General features: G+C 48.4%; 1 protein-coding gene across 5 annotated transcripts in view; it reads right to left on the bottom strand.

Annotated features, from left to right (window-relative positions):
* Nucleotides 1–18,766, bottom strand: part of DPP6 (dipeptidyl peptidase like 6) — a 910,604-nt gene that overhangs the window by 132,778 nt on the left and 759,060 nt on the right. For all 5 annotated transcript variants that reach the window (XM_053608766.1, XM_053608764.1, XM_053608762.1 and 2 more), the window contains exon 8: nt 17,127–17,247. In XM_053608766.1, the coding sequence (XP_053464741.1) occupies nt 17,127–17,247 (121 nt within the window). The remainder of the gene's footprint in view (nt 1–17,126; nt 17,248–18,766) is intronic.

The raw sequence follows: 18,766 nt of genomic DNA, 5'->3' as shown, positions 1-18,766 counted from the left end.
TCAGGCGTTTATCATTTCTCTGTTAGAAACATTCCAATTCCACTATTCCGGTTATTTTAAAGTATACTCTAACCTATAGTTGATTATAGACACTTTGCTGTACTAATATATTAGTATATTTTTGCACCCACTAACCATCCTTGCTTTATCCACCCTGCACTCTTCCCAGCCTCTGGTAATATCATTCCATTCTCTGTCTCCATGAGTTCACTTGTTTTTATATTTAACTCCCACATATGAGTGACAACATGTGAGACTTGTCTTTCTGTGGTTGGTGTATTTCGCTTAACACAAAGTTCTCTAGTTCCATCCGCTTGTTGGAAACGGCAGGATTTCACGCTTTCTGTGGCTATCTCCTATCCCGCTGTGTGTTTGGGCCACACTCCTTCATCCATTCATCTGCTGATGGACACGTAGGTCGATCTCAAACCTTGGCTCTTGTGAACAGTGCAGCAATGAAGGTGGGAGTGCAGTCACCCCTGCAGTGCCCTGAACTCCCCTCCTTTGGGTGTCCCCCCAGCAGTGGGATCGCAGGGTCTGTGGCGGCTCTGTTTTTAGTTTTTGAGGAACCTCCATCCTGCCCCCCACAGGGGTTGCTGTCATTAACATTCCCACCAGCAGCACTAGGGCTCCCCTTCCTCCACAGCACTGGTTATTGCCTGTTCTTTGGTAACAGCTGTGTAAACGGCGGCAAGATGATACCTCATTGTAGTTTTGTTTTGCATTTCTCTGATGACTAATGATGACGAACATTTGGCCTGTTGGACATTTGTGTGTCTTCTTTTGAGAAATGTCTATTCAGGGCGGCGCCTGTGGCTCAGTCGGTAAGGCGCCAGCCCCATATACCGAGGGTGGCGGGTTCAAACCCAGCCCTGGCTGAACTGCAACCAAAAAATAGCCGGGCGTTGTGGCAGGCACCTGTAGTCCCAGCTGCTCGGGAGGCTGAGGCAGGAGAATTGCGTAAGCCCAAGAGCTGGAGGTTGCTGTGAGTCCTGTGATGTCATGGCACTCTACCTGAGGGCAGTACAGTGAGACTCTGTCTCTACAAAAAAAAATAAAATAAAAATAAAAACAGAAATTTCTATTCAGATCTTTGCCCATTTTTTAATCAAATTGATTTTTTTCCTTTTGACCTATTGTATCGGAGCTCCTTATATATTTCCAGTTTGAAGTATTTTCTCCCACTCTGTGGCTGTCTTTTCCCTTGCTTGATTGCCTCTGAAGAAGACTTTCAGCTTGGTAGTCTGGTAGGATCCCATTTGTCTCATTTTGCCTTGGTTGCCTCTGTTTGGGGGGTATTACCCAAGTAGTCCTTGCACACCAGTGTCCCGAAGAGTTTCCCCAGTGGTTCTTTTAGCAGTTTCATCGCTTCAGGTCTTGGATTTAAGTCTTTCATCCATTTTGATTTGATTTTAGTACATGGTAAGAGGTAAGGGTTTCATTCTTTTGCACATGGACACCCAGTTTTCCCAGCACCATGATGGAAGAGACTGTCCTTTCTCCGCTGTATGTTCTTGGCACCTTTGTCAAAGATAAGCTCACTATGGACGTGTGGATTTATTTCTGTGTTCTCTAGTCTGTTCCACTGGTCTGTGTCTATTTTTATGTCAGTACCGTGCTGTTTTGGTTACTATAGCTCTGCAGTATAATTTGAAGTCAGGTAACGCAATTCCTCCAGTTTTGTTCTTTTTGTTCAGGTTGGCTTTGGCTATTCTGGGAATTTTGTAGTTACATATAAATTTTAGGATTTATTTTCTATTTATGTGAAGAATGCCATTGGAGTTTTGGTGGAGATTGCATTGAACATGTAGATTGCCTTGGGTGGAATGGACATTTTTAACACAATATTGATTCTTCCAACGTTTTTTGATTCTATCCATATCTTTTTATATCATCTATTTCTCAAAAAGTTGTCCTAGTTGTTTCTGACAGATTTGTCTTCTAGTTTTCCCACTCACAGATCCAAGGGTTTCGTATGCTGCAATTACAGCAGCAGAGTATTCTGTGTGTTTACACTCTTACCAGTGTTGTGAATCTTTAGGTGATATCTTACTGTTCATTTCAGATTGAAGAACTCCTGTTAGAATTTCTTGTAGGACAGATCTGGTGTTGATAAAAATCCCTCAGCTTTTGTCTGGAAAAGTCTTTATTTCTCCTTCATGTTTGAAGGATATTTTTACAGCATGTAATACTCTAGGTTTACAGGTTTTTTTCCTTTGGCATTTTGAGAATGACATGCCATTCTCTCCTGGCCTGCTGAGAAGCCTGCTGTTGGATGTATCGAAGCTCCTTTAATATTATTATTTCTTTTCTTCTCTTAGGACCTTTTAAAATCTATAACCTTTAGGACCTTGATCATAAAATGCCTTGAGGCAACCTCGTTTGGGTTAAATCTTCTTGGTGTTGTGTGACCTTTTTGTACCTGAATATTGGTATCTTTCCCTGGTTTTGGAAACTTCTGTGTTATTATTTCTTTGAATAAACTTTCTACCCCATTCTCTCTTTGTACCTCCTCTTTAAGGGAAATACCTGCTAGATTTGCCCTTGTGAAGCTGTTTTCTACATCCCGTAGGCATGTTTCCTTCTGATTTATTCTTCTCACTCTTCTGACTATGTATTTTCAAATAGGCTGTTATCAAGCTTACTCATCTTTCTTTTGCTTTGTCAGTTCTGCTATTGAGAGACTGATGCATTTCTCATTTTGTTAATTGAATCCTTAAGTTCTAGATTTTCTGTTTGTTTTTTCTTTTTTCAATCTCTCTGTTAAATTTCTCTGATAGGCTTCTGAGTTCCTTCTCTGTATTGCCTTGAACTCACTGAGCATCTTCAGGACAGCTATCTTGAATTCTTTGTTATTCAGGTCACCTGTCTCTACCAGTCCAGGATTGGGCACTCGCACCTTACTTGGTTCCTCTGGTGAGGTCCTGTTTTCCTCAATGTTCTTGATGCTTATGGATGTTTGTCTATACCTGGGCATTGAAGAGTCAGGTGTTTATTTTAATCTTTGCACTCTGGGCTTGTTTGAACCCGTCCTTCTTGAGAAGGCTTTTCAGATACTCAAAGGGAGTTGAGTGTTGTCATCTCAGTCTTTGGTCAGTGCAGCCGCATCAGCACGGGGGAGCCCCAAGCCCAGCAGTGCTGTGATTCTTACAGACTCCGTGGGTACCGTCTTGGTGGACTTGGGTAAGATGCGGGAGAATTCCCTGCATTACCAGGCAAAGTCTCTCACTCTCTTCACTCTCTGTGCAGGGCCGCTGGAGTTGGGGGAGGAGTGACATGGGCACTCCCTTGTGGCCACCAGTGCTGGGTCACACCTGAAGCCAGACAGTCTCAACAAAAGCCTGATGACTGCTGCCTTTGCCTGGCTACCTCTGATGATTGCTCAAAATTCAAGGGCTCCTTAGTCAGCAGGGGTGTCCAGAAATGCCAACCAGGAACAAAAGTCTAGACATAAGGGCTTTAGGCGTCTATTTTGTGCTTTATTTTACTATGGCTGAGCTGGTCCCCAAATTGCAAAGCCAAGCCCTCTGAGGTCTTCCCTTCCCTTTCTCCAAGTGGAAGAAGATTCTTCCTGAGCTGCACTGCCTGTAGTTGGAGGGAGGGGTTGACATAGGCACTGGCTTGGCTGCCTGGGCTGGTGTCTCACTGGGTCATGTGCAGCCCCACGTCCACTGGCTCTGAGCCAGCACAGCCATGGAATTGCAGTAGGACTACGGCCCTGTGGCCCCTGCCGTATGAAGTTAGTCCAGGCCCCAGGCTGCTGTTTGTCCTCTGGTGATGGGGCTGCAGGACCTCAGGCTTCAGGGTACAGGATCCCCTCTGCTGGGCTGCTCTAAGCGCTCCCTCCATGGGCAGCAGCAGAATCCTGCCCTGTGCTGTGTCCCTGTGCCAGGGCGACCTGAGTGTCAGTGCAAAGCCCCACCGTCACCTCAGTTTCCCTCCCCAGGGCACACAGACCCTCTCTCCACCTGGCGCTGGCTGACCTGGCACTGCCCGGGGGAAGAGGAAAAAGGGAGAGGGTTGGCACAGGCCGTGTAACACTGTCTTTTCTAAAAAAAAACAAAAAACACTGTCTTTTCTGCCCTCTTCAGCGCCTCTTGTCTTGATATAATGTTAAAACCAATATGGTGGGATTGCTCGACTGATTTTTAGTTCTTCCAAAGGTGCTCGCGTGGATTGTTGTTGACTTTGGTGTTCATGGCTCTGGAGGGATGACCACTAGAGTTTCTATTTCGTCATCTTGCTCTGCTTCCCTCAGATTTCTAAAACCCTGTGATATTAATCCTATACTAACACTGTATGTCCTGTGTCCTTAGAACTTCACAGCAAACTAACGAGATGCGGGGCAGGTGTTAGTAAGACCAGGACATTTCCCCCCCACTACTTATAGGATGCCAGACATGCAATTGTGATCCTTGTAACTGTGTGAACCTGTGTAACTGCTTTTGTGGTCTCATTTTATGGAGGAGAAAGCTGAGGCTTGGAGACGTTGACAACTCACTGATTGACAACTCAATTCCTCTTACTTGGATGAGAGAAGCCTTGATTTGAGTCCAGATGACAGGCTGAGCCCCCTGCACCTTTAAGAGTGGTACTGGGGACCTTCTGGATTGGACACCGAGTCACACACCCAGAATCGCAGGCCAAGAGAGGGTCGAACCTGGGAGTCTCTGGCTCCTGCCCATCGCTCTTTCCAGCACATGCTGGGCCTGGCCAGCCAGGGAACTGGACTGGTTTGTCTGTTATGACCATGCAGTCTGGCAGCTCAGGCTGCGGCTGGACATTTGAGTAGCCATCTGCCTGAGTAATATCGGTACTGCAGACGGTCATCTTTTAATGAGGCCAGATACAGGCCAAACAGGAAACAGAGTGAGCGTGAGTTCAGGGTCATCCTGAACAGAACAGCTCTGGGGCTTCTGACGGCGAGTGGGTGCTGGGCGACCCATGATGTGTCTCCTATACCACTGCTCTACATGTCTGAGAAACTCAAAGCCCCCTGAGAAATCTGGGTGCCAGAAAATTTCAAAAGGCATAGATAACATGCCCAGTAGATCTGTGCTCAGAAATACCCTGCCGCTTTCTAAACACAGCAAACCTCATTTATTCCTACCCGCCTCTGCTGCCTTTTCCCTGCCACTAAATATATTATCCAAGGTGCTGAGAGCAGAATTAAATGGAGGTTAAAAAAGAAATCAGCGAACATCACGCCAGAAGGCACAGGGAGCTCTCACCTTGCTGGGCTGGCAGCCTCCCTGGCTAATCAGTGCTGGGCTATTTGCATATTACACCCCTGTAAAGTATTTTCATTATCATCAGTGAGATCTGCCAGTCTCACCAATCAACAGCCGCGGGCCCAGGGAGGAGGCTCGGCTCGCTGAACAGGCCTCGACTGGCCACCAGGTGGCAGCGTCCCTTCCCTGTCCCTCTGCAAAGAGACTTTTGGGTTTGATTTTCTGTTCCACTGCTGGGCCCCAAACGAATTTTCATTCTGTCCATCCGGCTGCTGAAGTGCAGTAGGTCTGCAAGCACGTTGATACATGGTCTTAACTCCCAGTCCGATTTGGGGGGGAAAGACAATAAATGTTTTTCTCTGTGGCTGAAGAAATTTAAAGTAGAGATTCTCAAGAAAGTGCTTTTGCAGGTGAAAAGCCCAAGGCTCAGGGGGTGTCCAGTCAGCCCAGGGTGGTGCCACAGGGAGAAGCAGGGGCATGCAGATGACTGTGCAAATCCACCTGCCACACGAGGATGGCCAGGAGGCCCTGTTGTTCCGCTATGGAAGGACAGCACTTTGCAAATCCAGAGGGGCCACAAAGCAACAGCAACATGCACAGCAAATCACCTGTGAGCACGTCAGAGGTTTTGTAAAGCAGGTATTTGAGCAGCTTAAATCAAAGTCTCCTTTTTCTCCCTCCCTCTCCCCTTCTCCCCCCCCAGCCCCCCTTCCCTTCTTCACCTGGCTGGCTGACTAAGCATGATCTGCTCTGGGAAATCTTCAGTGCAAAAAATCCACTCCTCCCTCCTGTTCTCCTATCATCTGAATCAGAGGCAATAAAGGCTCATGACACGGAAAGGCTCCCCCCAGGACAGCCTGAGAGGTCCCTTTTACACAGTTTATAATTCCCTTTTCAGCTTCTCCCCTAATGATGAGTTTTTCAAACTCAGTTAAATGCTACCATGAAACAAAAGTGCTGTACATGGCATCCTGACAGGGAGGACGACTGCCCGCCACGCCTGTGAGTGCTCCCAACAGAGCTCAAGGAATAAACCTCCCCGATAGGGAGACTTTGGCTTCAACCCTGATTTCTGCAAGTTCCAGCCACAGCTGGGGCTCATGACTATTTCTCTCTCCTTTATTTCTGGCTGCATCTTCTTTTAATATGCATGAACACTTAAGCATGGCATGCTACTCTCCATGAAGAGCCAAAAGAAACCTTACTTTGCTTAGTAGTAAGAGGGATTTCTGTCCCACTGAGTACTTGGGGGAGGGGTGACCGGGGCTAAGGTCTGCCCTTCATCCCTCGGTCCCAGAGGCTCCTGAGATGCCAAATACCCTTCCCAGGGCCTCCTAAAGGCCAAGGCAGGGGAGGCCAGAATGCCAAATGTCTGAACAGAGTGAGAGGGGCCGCTGGTCCTGAGGGGGTGGCACTGCCTGGCCCCTGGCTACCTCCCATGTTCTGGCACAGAGGAGGGAAGCCTCGCCCATCAAAACCACGTGGGAAGGGCAGGATACTTCTGTATGATGTGATGAGATGGGGGACAATCACATATTTTCTAATCATCAGCATTCTTCCTCAGCTGTAAGTCTCCATGCTGGGAAATGCTAGCATTGGGTGATACCCACACAGCAGTGATTGTCAACCAGTCTGCCATGAAAGGATCTTAGGTGTGCCATGGAAATTTTTAAAGATCATTAAATTATTTTTAAAAGAAGTTCAAAGCACAGCAAGTATATTCTTTTTTATTCTGCTCTGTTTTTGATCAACATATTTCAAGTGCACTGTGGACATTTACCTGTGGGTTCCAGTGTGCCCTGAGATGAAAGGTTGACAAGCACTGCCATCCAGGAGCTCAAATCTGAAACCACGTAAGGAATGCTGAAACAAGGAGCAAGTTTGGGAACTATGTCCCAGGAATAGCTCCAGGGGAGGAAGTCTAGAAAAATTTTATTTTAAAGAATTCACTCTTGAGTTAATGAACTAATGGTTGCGTGGCTTTTAGGGATCATGTTTCTACAGTCTTAAATCATAGTACGTCATGCTGCCCAATGTGTCGAGATGTGTTGAAGATTTGTAATGTATTATGATGTGATTAAATAGCCTCTTACATTATACAAACTTCATGAGGCAGGTCCAGATCATGAAGTATCTGTGCTTCCCATGGGGGACCTGGTAGAGGACTTTGGTGCAGAACAAAGGCACCCAGCACCTAGGTGGTGGGAGGAAGGAGCCACCTCGCGGTCGGCCCTGGCTTCCCGGTCACACTGACATGGGAGAAGGGTCGCATCGCCCACCCCTTTCATGTTCCTCCCTCCCTGCCTCTCTTCCTTCTGGTGTCCACACTGCTCAGGCACAGTCGTCCACAGCCACCGGCCAGATGCTGGGCCACCTAGCAGGGACTCTAAGCACAAATTCCTGAGTAAACGAGGCCCATGTGGCTTACTGTCAAATGCTAGAATACCTTCTTTATGGGATGAATTTTGTCATATGCAAATATCTCATGACCCTCATATCTGGCCAGAGACAGGCACAGGACCCTTGGGGGTGGGAACACTTGGTGGCAGGTGAGACTCAACCTTTCACAGAAACTGTGATGCAGAGAAGCAGGCGAGACTGCAACTAGGAGCCTAAGCAGAACCAGAAAAGAACCAGGTATGACGAGCGCGTGGAGCAGAGAAGGAGCTGATCTGAAACCCTCCACGTGGCCCGGCGGTTCTGTTCTAAGGGCTGGATAGTGCCTGAGACCTCCATGAAATGACACCTCCAAGACATGTCCTAGCTGGGTACTTCCTCGATTAACTTCCATTTAAAATCCCAGTGTTAGGCGGTGCCTGTAGCACAGTGGTTACGGTGCCAGCCACATACACCCAGGCAGGCACCCAGGCCAGCTAAACAACAAAGACGACAACAACAAAAAAGTAGCCGAGCGCTGTGGTGGGCACCTGTAGTCCCAGCTACTCGGGAGGCTGAGGCAAGAGAATCACTTAAGCCTAAGAGTTTGAGGTTGCTGTGAGCTGTGACACCACAGCATTTTACCCAGGGTCACATAGTGAGACTCTGTCTCAAAAATAAAAAATAAAAATCCCAACATTATGGGCTTGCTGTCCACATAGCTGTTTTGTTTTGTTTTTTAATAAACCGAGTGCCAGATGTACTTATTCCTGCAAGAACAACAAGATACTGGATGGAGTCTGATTTTCTATTAGAGCTGAAACGTCCTCTCCTCCCTGGTGACTCTGAGGCTCAGGTGCCCACTTCTCTTGACTAGGTAGCCCTTGGCCTTGCAGTGAGTGCAGGGATGTGCTGGCAATGGGGCTGGACCCCAAGCTGTGTGGTCGGAGGAGACAGCAGGTCTGCAGTCTACCTCCCACCTGGTGCAGGATCACTGCAGGCTTACCCCCTAGCACAGTGTGACCGCCCCAGGACAGCCTCTGCCACTGCTGGGAGGTTAAGGAAGAGAAGCTAACCCAAATCTGATTCCTCATCTTCTTCCACCCACGGGTCTAAGTTCATAGCACACCTGACAAAGAGTTTGTCTGGTCCACAGTTTCAAGTTCAGGGAGTTTGTATGTGGAGAAGGCAAGCTGTCATTACATCCATTTACACTTGCCAAGGGCAGCCCGCAGTAAAGAGAAAAGTTATACCAATGATGCAAATTTTATAGAAGCAGTCAAGAGGGGGAAAAGGGAGAGAGAAGAAGGCTGATTCCTTCAGAGCAGGTGGGGATGGGTAGAAGGTTATCAGAAACACCTGACTGAGGTTGTCCTGACACTTGAATGTCAGGCGAGGGGAAGGAGAGAATGAGGACATCCGTGTGCAGCTGGGGAGCTGCGCCCAGCACACTCACCGAGCAGAGCTCACAACCATTAACTGCTTCATGATGAAGGCCCTGGCACAGCCCCAGCCCTCGTGCACCGACACCTAAATATGAGAGTGTTAGAGATGGGGATTTAGAGTTATCTGGTCCATCTTGGAGATGTTTCCGGAACAAGAAAAAGAAACTTAGGCCCAAAGAGATTGGGGAACAGGTTTAGTGAGCAAAAGAGCCAAGGCTAGATCCAGGCTCTGAGTCTGGAATGCGATTGTTTCAGGCATGTCTTGTCCTGTCGCCTGTCCCCCCGCAACCCCCCCCTCCAGCTCTGTAGCTCATGTTCTAGAGGAACTGCTGATACAGAAAGATTTAAAAATACAGCTACCGAGCATCATACGTTATTTACCTGAATTTCTCAGGATCAGGTTATTTATGGCAAAAAACATTTCTCAAGACAAATAGGAACTCATCTGGTACCATTAGAGGTATTTTCCTTCAGTTTTCTCTCATTTATGGGTTTACACAAGCCCAAGTAGCCAGCATCTTCATGTTGAATTAAAATACTCAACATCTTTCTAAAATACGAACAAAGCCTACCCTGGAATTCCAATGGTAGGTTCAGCTCCGGTTCTGAGACCAGGGGTTTGCAGTTAACCCACTTCAAGGCACTGAAAGCCACACAGAAAGTATGGAAAGCTGGGCGAGTCATACTTAGGAGCTTGTGTTTCTCCCACCTGCTGGTCGGAGCCCCGCCCCTTGACTTACAGACTCTCTGGAGCTGGTCCAGGGAAGAGAGCTCCCAGCAAGGTGCATGTGCTGACAACAGACCCTCCCATCAAAGAGATGTGGAGCTACTATCCCTTAGCAGGAGATGGTGAATTTGCTGGGGTCCTATCTGTACTCTGAGAATTGTCTTCCACAGAACTATATGGCCAAGGCTGGGAGTATCAAGCAGACCATCTCCAGAGGGGGCTTCTACTCATGAAGTGAGTATTGCTCCAAGCCACATTTTATATGCAAGAAATTGATGCAACTTATATGCCAGAGGCTTGTGGGTGGAGGCCTGGGCTTGGAGTCAGGCAGGATCCCTATGGGCTGTGTGACAGCTGAAATGTCACTTAATATTGTCAAGCCAAAGAAGCAGTTTCCACAGCTGTGCAAGAGGATAACAGGAGAGTTGGCCTCTGCATCCTCAGGTCCCACATCCATGGATTCAACCAACCTCAGATTAGAAAAAAAAAAAAAAAAGTATATATATATATATATATACACATACACATACACATAGATTAAGAGTCTTACTTTGTTGCCCTCAGTAGAGTGCTGTGGTGTCATAGCTCACAGCAACCTCAAACTCTTGGGCTCAAGTGATTCTCTTGTCTCAGCCTTCTGAGTAGCTGAGACTACAGCCGTCTGCCACAATGCTTGGCTATTTTTAGAGGCGAGGTCTAGCTCTGGCTCAGGCTGGTCTTGTACCTGTGAGCTCAGGCAATCTACCTGCCTTGGCCTCCCAGAGTGTTAGGAGTACAGGTGTGAGCCACAGCTCCCAGCCTCAAAAATATAAAAAAAAAAAACCCCAAAACAATGTAACAACAAAAGTACACAAATAAAAGCCCTATTATATCAGATATTATAGCTAATCTAGGGATGATTTAAAGCATACAGAAGCGGGTGCATAGATTATATGCAAATACTACCCATTTTATATGAGGAACTGAAACATCTCTAGATTTTGGTACCCAAAGGGGCAGGATCCTGGAACCTATCCCCTGCAGACACCCAGCTGGGCTTTTTCACGTGGCTCTTGAGAGGATGAAGTCAGTCAGTTATGTAAGACCTGCCATGGAAGAACTGTGCTCTGAAAACAAGACATTGCATTCCTGTTCCTACGCACTCAACTCGTGACTACAACCCGGCCTCCATCAACAGGCATCTGGGTCTGCTCAGCTGTAATTCTGCACCCCTGGGCCCTTAGTAAGAGGACCACTATCATTCCCAGTGTCCCCCAGCTTCCTTTATCCCCAAACTCATAATTAAAGTGGGGTCAATCATTGCTGCTGCCTTTCTATAATCAGGTGTTTTTCTTCAGAGGGAAGTTTGTGGAGATTCTGATGCTGGTGAACAGGGAGGAACCTTGAGGAAGGTTTCTAGAGCATACGAGTTTCTCCCTGTGAATTAGCCAATTCAGAACTACTTTCTGAACATTGATCAACTACTCTGAGATTCACTTGATGTTAGGGGAAGCATACAATTTTTGCCTTTAAGTAACTGGATTTTCTTCGAGAGACAAGATTTGAAATAATTGGTCATTGTTACAAACAGCCTTGATTCAGATGACAAGAGCTGGGAGAACAGAGAATTTAATCTTTGGATGTCAGCAAGCTCATCTGTAAATGTGACAAATGCATTCTCTGGAACAGCAAACTGTGGCTCTGGGGACAGACCCAGCTCCCTGCTTCTTCTGTATGACCTGAGAGCTAACAATCAGTGTTGTGTCTTTAATGGCTAGAGAAAAAAGAAGCTTATTAAGTGACATGTGAGATTACACGACACTCACATTTCATTGTACATCAGGTTTGGTGGGCACTCAGCCGTGCGGTTCGTTCCCCGGGGTCTGAAGCTGCTGTTTCACTGAGACAACAGGACTGAGCAACGGCCACGGAGACCACATGGGCCGCAAACCCTGAAGGCTTCATGTCCCGGCTGTGTACGGAAAGAGTTTGATAACTGCTAACATACAGTGGAGCCGCAACCTCCTCAATGATGTGATTAAAGAATCCATAAGCATGTGATACTCGAGAACACAGAGGAAATGTGCATGAGGTCATGACAATTTGTGTCATCATAGCGGCAGGCTGGCTGTGTGCCTGCTCATCTCAGAGGAGGAGATGTGATGGGTAGAAAGTGCTCAGGTTCCCTGAACACCCACCTGCATTTACATTTTGGTGCTGAGGCAGCACAAGAGAGAAGCTGCTCCCTTGGGGAGGGGGGTCTGCGCACCGGGTGTGGCAGCCAGCCCAGCCGGCTGTGGCGGTCACCTGCCCAGCTGCTCTCCTGATGTTTTCATTTCCTACCTCACACCACTGCTTTCAGCTTTTGCTGTGTATCTCTATGGGGTAAAAGGTAGCTGCTACCCAAGTCAGGGTCATTAATTCTTTATGAAATTGGAGGCCAGACAGGGACAAAGCTCAGTTCAGTTACATTACGCCCCCAAAGCGTTAAGCCTACTGCTCCCCCAGCACCACCCAGCTCTGAGCCCTGCCGGGCACAGGTCACTTCACTTCCTCAACCCTCACACCCTCCTTTAGAAATCACAGGTGGAGAAGGATGCGATTTCCTTAAGTATTGAATTTTCACCAGAGATCATGAGGTATGATTTGTACAGAGTCATAAGAACTTTGTGGAAACAGTGTCTCTCCGCCAGGTGTCAGGGACTAATCAAGGAGACATTCCAGCCTGAGGAATCTGAACTCGGACCAAGATCCCTGAAGAGATGTTCAACGTCTCCACGACAGCTTCCAGCCTGACTGGGGACTCCATGCGTTCCCGGCCCGAGCACAGTGTCGACAGTAACACAGAGGGAACAGTGGGTGAGCGCTCTCAGAGCCAACGCAGAGGCGTCACTACCTGCACATCACCACTCCGGACTCCTGACAATCTTCCACAGAACCGTGCAATTGGTGGCCCCTCACTTTGCCAAGTCTGGGAAATTGCAAGAAAAAGCGACAGTGGTCAGAACAGCAACATGTAGAGTTTACTGGTGCCAGGCACTGTTCTCAGAACTCTGCATTAGCCCATCTTAATCTCCACTGGGAACAGGGGGCCATCTGCTGCGGGTGAAGCTCTTATATAAATGCAGGCACCGTCGTTACTGTGAAGACCAGGCTCTCAGCCACATCCCTGCTGCCGTCCACACAGAGCCTGGCAAAGCAAACTGCTCATTCCTGCCAATCTACCAACAGCATCTCCTCATCTGACCAAACATCTCCCTCAGCGAGAAGCAGAGGCGTCACCAACAGCAAGTCTTCACAACTACTGATACAAATCTGTGGTTTAAATAGGAACGTTCCTGCTGAACACCACTCCGAGTCCCACTGCACTGCTGGCTCTAAACTTAACCTCAAACACATCAGCACAGCCGTGTGAGCGGGGAAGGTGAGAAAGTTCACTCTGATCTGCCTGGAGCAGGTTGCCGGCAACTGAAGTGCCCACAACAAGTACTTTCAGATGTTTGGTGTTTGTAGAAACTAGCCAAGAATCCACGCTCCAGAAAGGCTCCACACACACTTCAAACATCATTCTTGAAAGGCATGTCAGTGAGTTTTAAAAATAGCCTAACAGTGGCACACCCCTGTGGTCCCAGCCACCTGGAAGGAGGCTGAGCTGGGAGAGTCACTGGAGCCCCTGAGGTTTCCAGTCCTGACAGTGCCGGATTGGCATGTTGGCCTGAGGGCGGCAGCTTCAGTCAACTGGAGACCCTCCTGCACCACGAGGGTGAGCCCTTGGGCAGCGGCGGGGATTCTCGGCAGCCCCCAGGGCTCCATTTCTTCTTTCTCTCAGTCCCCAGTATCCTGCAATGTTCAAAATGTTTAAAATCCCTTTTGGGAAACAAACAAATCAAGATGGCTTTTTGCTGCTGATAAGCCTGTGGGCGGCAGTGGCTGCTCCCACAGAAGTGGCCCAGCTCAGAACTAACAAGTTAAGCGCCTGGGACCTCTGCAAATGCTGCCGGGGCATTTTTCTTCCCAATCTCTTCCTGCCCACATGTTTAGAGTCTGGAAATAAAACAGTTAAGTCCCAGATAAGGCAAAACACAACCTTCAAAGTTTACTTTCCTGTTACTAAAAAAAGTGAGACTCCCCGGGGCTGCTGTGCTCCCAACTTCCGAATCTCATCATCAGCACAGCCTTCCAGGGAACGGCATTAAGAAGATTAAGCTGCTACATCAGACGTGATTGATTTAAAATATTTAGGGCTCTGTTATCACATCGACACAATTTCCAGTAAATGCCTTGAAGAAAAAAATTCTTTTCAAAGGATTTGCTAAAGCAAAAGCTTAACTTGAATGGTAAAGCAATGAACTTTTAATTTTATTATGAAGATACTAAGAAAGACATTTGAAATCTCCCAGTTACGGATTTTTTAAGGAGATTAGCCCTAGCACATGTCTAGGCTCCTGCAGCCAGTACCCTACGGACTTTATCTGTGAGGGGAGCCTCAGGTCGCTACTTCCCCCCAACCACCTCTCTTGAAATTCCAGGTCAGACAATCTCTGTGAACACAGTGGAATGATGCCATGGGGGACGAGGCCTTGATACCGACACCTTTTTATAAGAAGCATTTTTCCTTTATAATAAAACTAATAGTTACAGTAATAGTAATAACCCAATAATTATAATTCCTTTTAAAAATTGTAATTTTATTGCTATTATTAAAAGAAACAGCACAGCAGATATTACCTGCTGACGACCATCACCTCTCACACAGTTATTGGAAAGTGCAGTGTCCTCCAAGCACCCACCAACAGATGAGCTTGGCAAGGCAGTCACAAGGGCAGTGCCTTTGGCAGCGTCCTAGGACGAGGCTGGGCCTTCCAGCTGGAGCTCCACAGCCTTGCTTTGAACCACAAACATTCAGATTCTCGTCCCCGGTTCCCTGCCCCACCTATGACTGGCCCATCTCACACTGAAACTCAGGCTGTGAGGTGGCTGAGATGTCAGGGGCTGCTCCTGGTGATGCGCCTCTTCATGTTTTCCGTATCAAGGTAACATTCTTGACGTTAGAGTCCTTACTGTCAACATGTCCTCAGTCTGAAGGGCAGGCCAGCCTCACAGGTGCAGGGATTGTGCCTTGTGTGTGGGGGGACTCTGGAGTGTCCCTATGAGCTGCCAGCTGCACCCCGTGGAGGGAGCTGAGGGAGACGGCAGGGGTGCCATCCCCAGGGCTGACTGTGCCCGGAGGAAGCTGGACGCAGCAGGTGACAGCCAGTGTTTGTGGCTCCCTGAGGTGGGGCTGAGGACTTGAGACAAAGCCTTGTGGTAGATCCTCCTGGAGCTCGGGGGCAGCTCAGAGGCTGGACTCTTGGAGCCCAGGCAGCCAAGTCAGAACAAGTGTGCCCAGGAGCAGGTGCCTGTCAGAAACTGCGTAGGAACCAGGGCGGGGTGGTCTCCAGAAGAGAAACCGGAGTGGGGAGGCAGTGGCCAGAAAGGGATTTGAGGGAACTTTCTGGAATGATGGAAATGCTCTGTGTCTTGACTGGGGATACCTAGTCTCTGCATTTGTCAGACTCATCAAACCGTCCCTACACGTGCATTTTATTGGGTACAAATCATACCTCACTTTTAAAATCAAGTCATAGAACCCTGAGACATCAGTGACTTGGGTGAAGCCAGATGGGAGACAGCGCCAAGCCTGCGCGTCCGTCTGCCTCACAGTGTGGCCCTGAAGCCCCCACAGTGCACAGCCCAGTGTGAGAAGCGCCTGGCACTGAGAGAAAATGACACTGACTTGACAAAATGCTCTGACATCCCTGGTCCCCCCGACCCAGCCTGGCTGGGTAGAGTACCACTGCAGCCACACGGTCTGGGGCCAGGAGGATGACCAGGAGCGTGGGCATCATCAGCCCCGGGCCGGGATGCACAGATGTGCCGACCCGAGTGTGGAGCTTTCAAAGGTGACTGTCCTGCACTTGGACGGTGACGTTCCTCAGTAAATACTTCTTAACCCGTGTGAAGTCAGGCAGACCATGTGCTCTCGCCACATGTCACACATGCAGTGAAATGCTGCTACATGGTGCTGAGGACGGATTGTCTGTGTCCCCACCCCCAATTCATTTATTGAAGCCTAAATCCCCATGTGATGGCGTAGAAGGCGGCACCTTGGAGAGGTTGAGGATAGAACCCTCACAAATGGGGTCAGTGTCCCTATAAGGGGACAAATGTCCACCACATGAAGCCACAGGAAGAGACAGAGTGTGCCAGCCAGGATGAGCCCTCGCCAGACTCAGAGACCTGCTTGCAGCCGATTCTCCACTTCCCAGACTCCGGAACTGTGAGAGTTACATTTCTGCTGACCAAGCCACTCGGTCCCTGATTTCTGCTGACCAAGCCACTTGGACCCTGGTATCTTGTTCTATCTTGTTACAGAGCCAGAATGAACTGAGATGAAGGGTTAGATGAGGGAATGGCTATTATAATACAGAGTATCCCAAACGTCGCCCATCAAGTCACAGGGAAAATGGGAAACCATAGATAAATGTTACTTTATTTACAAAACACTCATTACAAATTTTTACAAAATATTTACAAAATATTCTCTACCTGTTGGCCACCTCTTCGTAAAATATTGTAATTGATGTTTTGTAAATAAAGGTACATTTAGCCACAACTCTTCCCATTTTCCCTATCTATGGGGCTTCATAGGTGACCTTTGGGACACCCTGTAAAGTGCCTACAACAGGAACTGGCAGCTGACGGCAATCAATACCTGGTTGTTATTGCCCCGAGGAAGGTATCATTAGCGTGGAGACGGATCATAAAAGTTCAAGGAGAGAGCTTCCCCTCAGATGTTCAGGTGTTTAATAATGTATATGGCAGGAGTCTCCTGCTGCCAAAGGCAAACCAGTGTTAGAAACAACCTGAAAGGAGGACGCCGTCAGAACAGCAAGTCACTCTGACTGGTTTCTTTGGAAAGATTTAACTTCTTTCTTTTTCAACCGTCCCCTCCCCAAGGCATAACAAGGCACCTCACATCTTAGAGTCAGGGCAGAAATACGTGCCTTTGGAATCCCTGTGTGCTCCAACCTCCACCGACAGTCCATCTCCCAGGAAAGGGCCTGCGCCCTTCAGAGAGGAGTGTGGGCCCCGCAGAGCTTGGCCCACCTGGCTGCCCCCTGCACATACAACACCTTGGGCTCCACTTGCAGCCTGAGGCTCCTGGAAGCTCCTGCAGAATCTTCTTAATTTGGCAAACTTCAGGAAACTGAAGCTTAATTCACAGTTAAAGTCAAAGAAAAAAAAAATAACCCAGTCTAGTAGGGGCAGCAATGGCAGCAGCAGACCCCCCACCTCCCCGGCCCCGCGGCCCGCGCTGAGTCCCACCTTCATACAGCCAGTCGCTGAGGCCGTTGTAGACCACGCCTTCCTTCCCCGTGGACACCACGCGGATGGCCTGCTTCCCCACGTGGGCGCAGTAGTAGATGTTGTTTTCAAAGATAAATATCTAATTGGGAAAGAGAAAAGAAATTTTATTAACCCAGGAAGTGGTTATAAATGGAGCGTCCTTAAAAAATCAGAAATCATGGTTTTCGTTTCCCTATTGTATTGATCTGATGAAATAGTCATCTCAGGAGCATGTGGGGTCCACACAATGCCAACATCATCCACACTTAAAGATTAATCCGAGACTCAAACTCCACCCCAGGCCACCAGCATTTAGCATGAGTGGGCAATTTGTGGTCTGATACTTTTGGGTACTTTAATATCAAACTGGGTTGAGTATTTCTGGAATCATATTTTTTGCTAACCATTAAGATAAATAGGCTGGGATACTGTCACCCTGAGTTTTATTCATTAGACATTTGTGAGCGAGTATGTAGTGGGTGCCTGTCCCCGTGCCTGGTGTGTGGGACACGTAGAGTCGAGGGGAGACCTCAGCGGGGCTTCCTCACAGCTGTAACCCTGTAACCAGCACAAACTTTAAACGATTCTGCTCCGACAAGAAAGGTGGAGTTCTGGGAACACATGCCAGGGCTGCTAACTTGGGTCAAAAGGCAGGCAAGGCTTCTGCAGAAAACGATTGAAAAAAAAATGATGGAAAAGAATTTATATTATGGGGCGGCGCCAGTAGCTCAGTGAGTAGGGCGCCGGCCCCATATGCCGAGGGTGGCGGGTTCAAACCCAGCCCTGGCCAAACGGCAACAAAAAAATAGCCGGGCGTTGTGGCGGGCGCCTGTAGTCCCAGCTGCCTGGGAGGCTGAGGCAAGAGAATCGTGTAAGCCCAAGAGTTAGAGGTTGCTGTGAGCAGTGTGACGCCACGGCACTCTACCCGAGGGCGGTACAGTGAGACTCTGTCTCTACAAAAAAAAAAAAAAAAAAAAAAAAGAATTTATATTATGGTAAACTATGCATTACACCAAATTTGCCTTTTTAACCATCTTCAGTGCACAGTTCAGTGGCATTAAGAACCCTTGCAATGTTGGGCAACCATTGCCGCCTATGTCTCTGGACATTTTCATCTTTCTGAACTGAAACTCTGTACCCATTCGTTAAACACCAGCTCCCCTTCCCCCGTTCCCCTTGGGCATCCACATTCCACTGTCTCTATGAACTTGACCCCTCTAGGGATCACCTGCGAGTGGAACCAGATAGAGAAGGAAGCTCGCAAGGCTAGGGGCAGCTTCTGGAGGGTCTGCAAGCCATGCTTTGAGTAGGGACAGCACAACTAGGTACGAGTTTCTGGAATCTGATCCAGGGGGCTGTGGCTGTGAGAAGGCAGGGACTCTGACCGGGAGGCCCTGTGCTGGAGGGAGACCCGCGATGGGACAGTGAGAAGACCCCCGACTGCCTGCTGAGGCACAGCTGCTCTCAGGCTGTTCCTGGGGTGGCTGGGAGATGGCCACCGCTTACAGATCTGGGGTGCACTGGAAGACCCGACGCCTCTGACTTCAGGCAAAGCACCTGCTCTCTGGGAGGAGAAAGATGGGTGATGTTCATATTAGATGAACAGGGGAGCTTTTATG

This window comes from Nycticebus coucang, chromosome 11 (genome assembly GCF_027406575.1).
Source record: "Nycticebus coucang isolate mNycCou1 chromosome 11, mNycCou1.pri, whole genome shotgun sequence".
Lineage (NCBI taxonomy): Eukaryota > Metazoa > Chordata > Mammalia > Primates > Lorisidae > Nycticebus > Nycticebus coucang.
The sequence above is the reverse complement of the archived record's forward strand: the minus strand, read 5'-3'. Positions and strand labels throughout refer to the sequence as shown.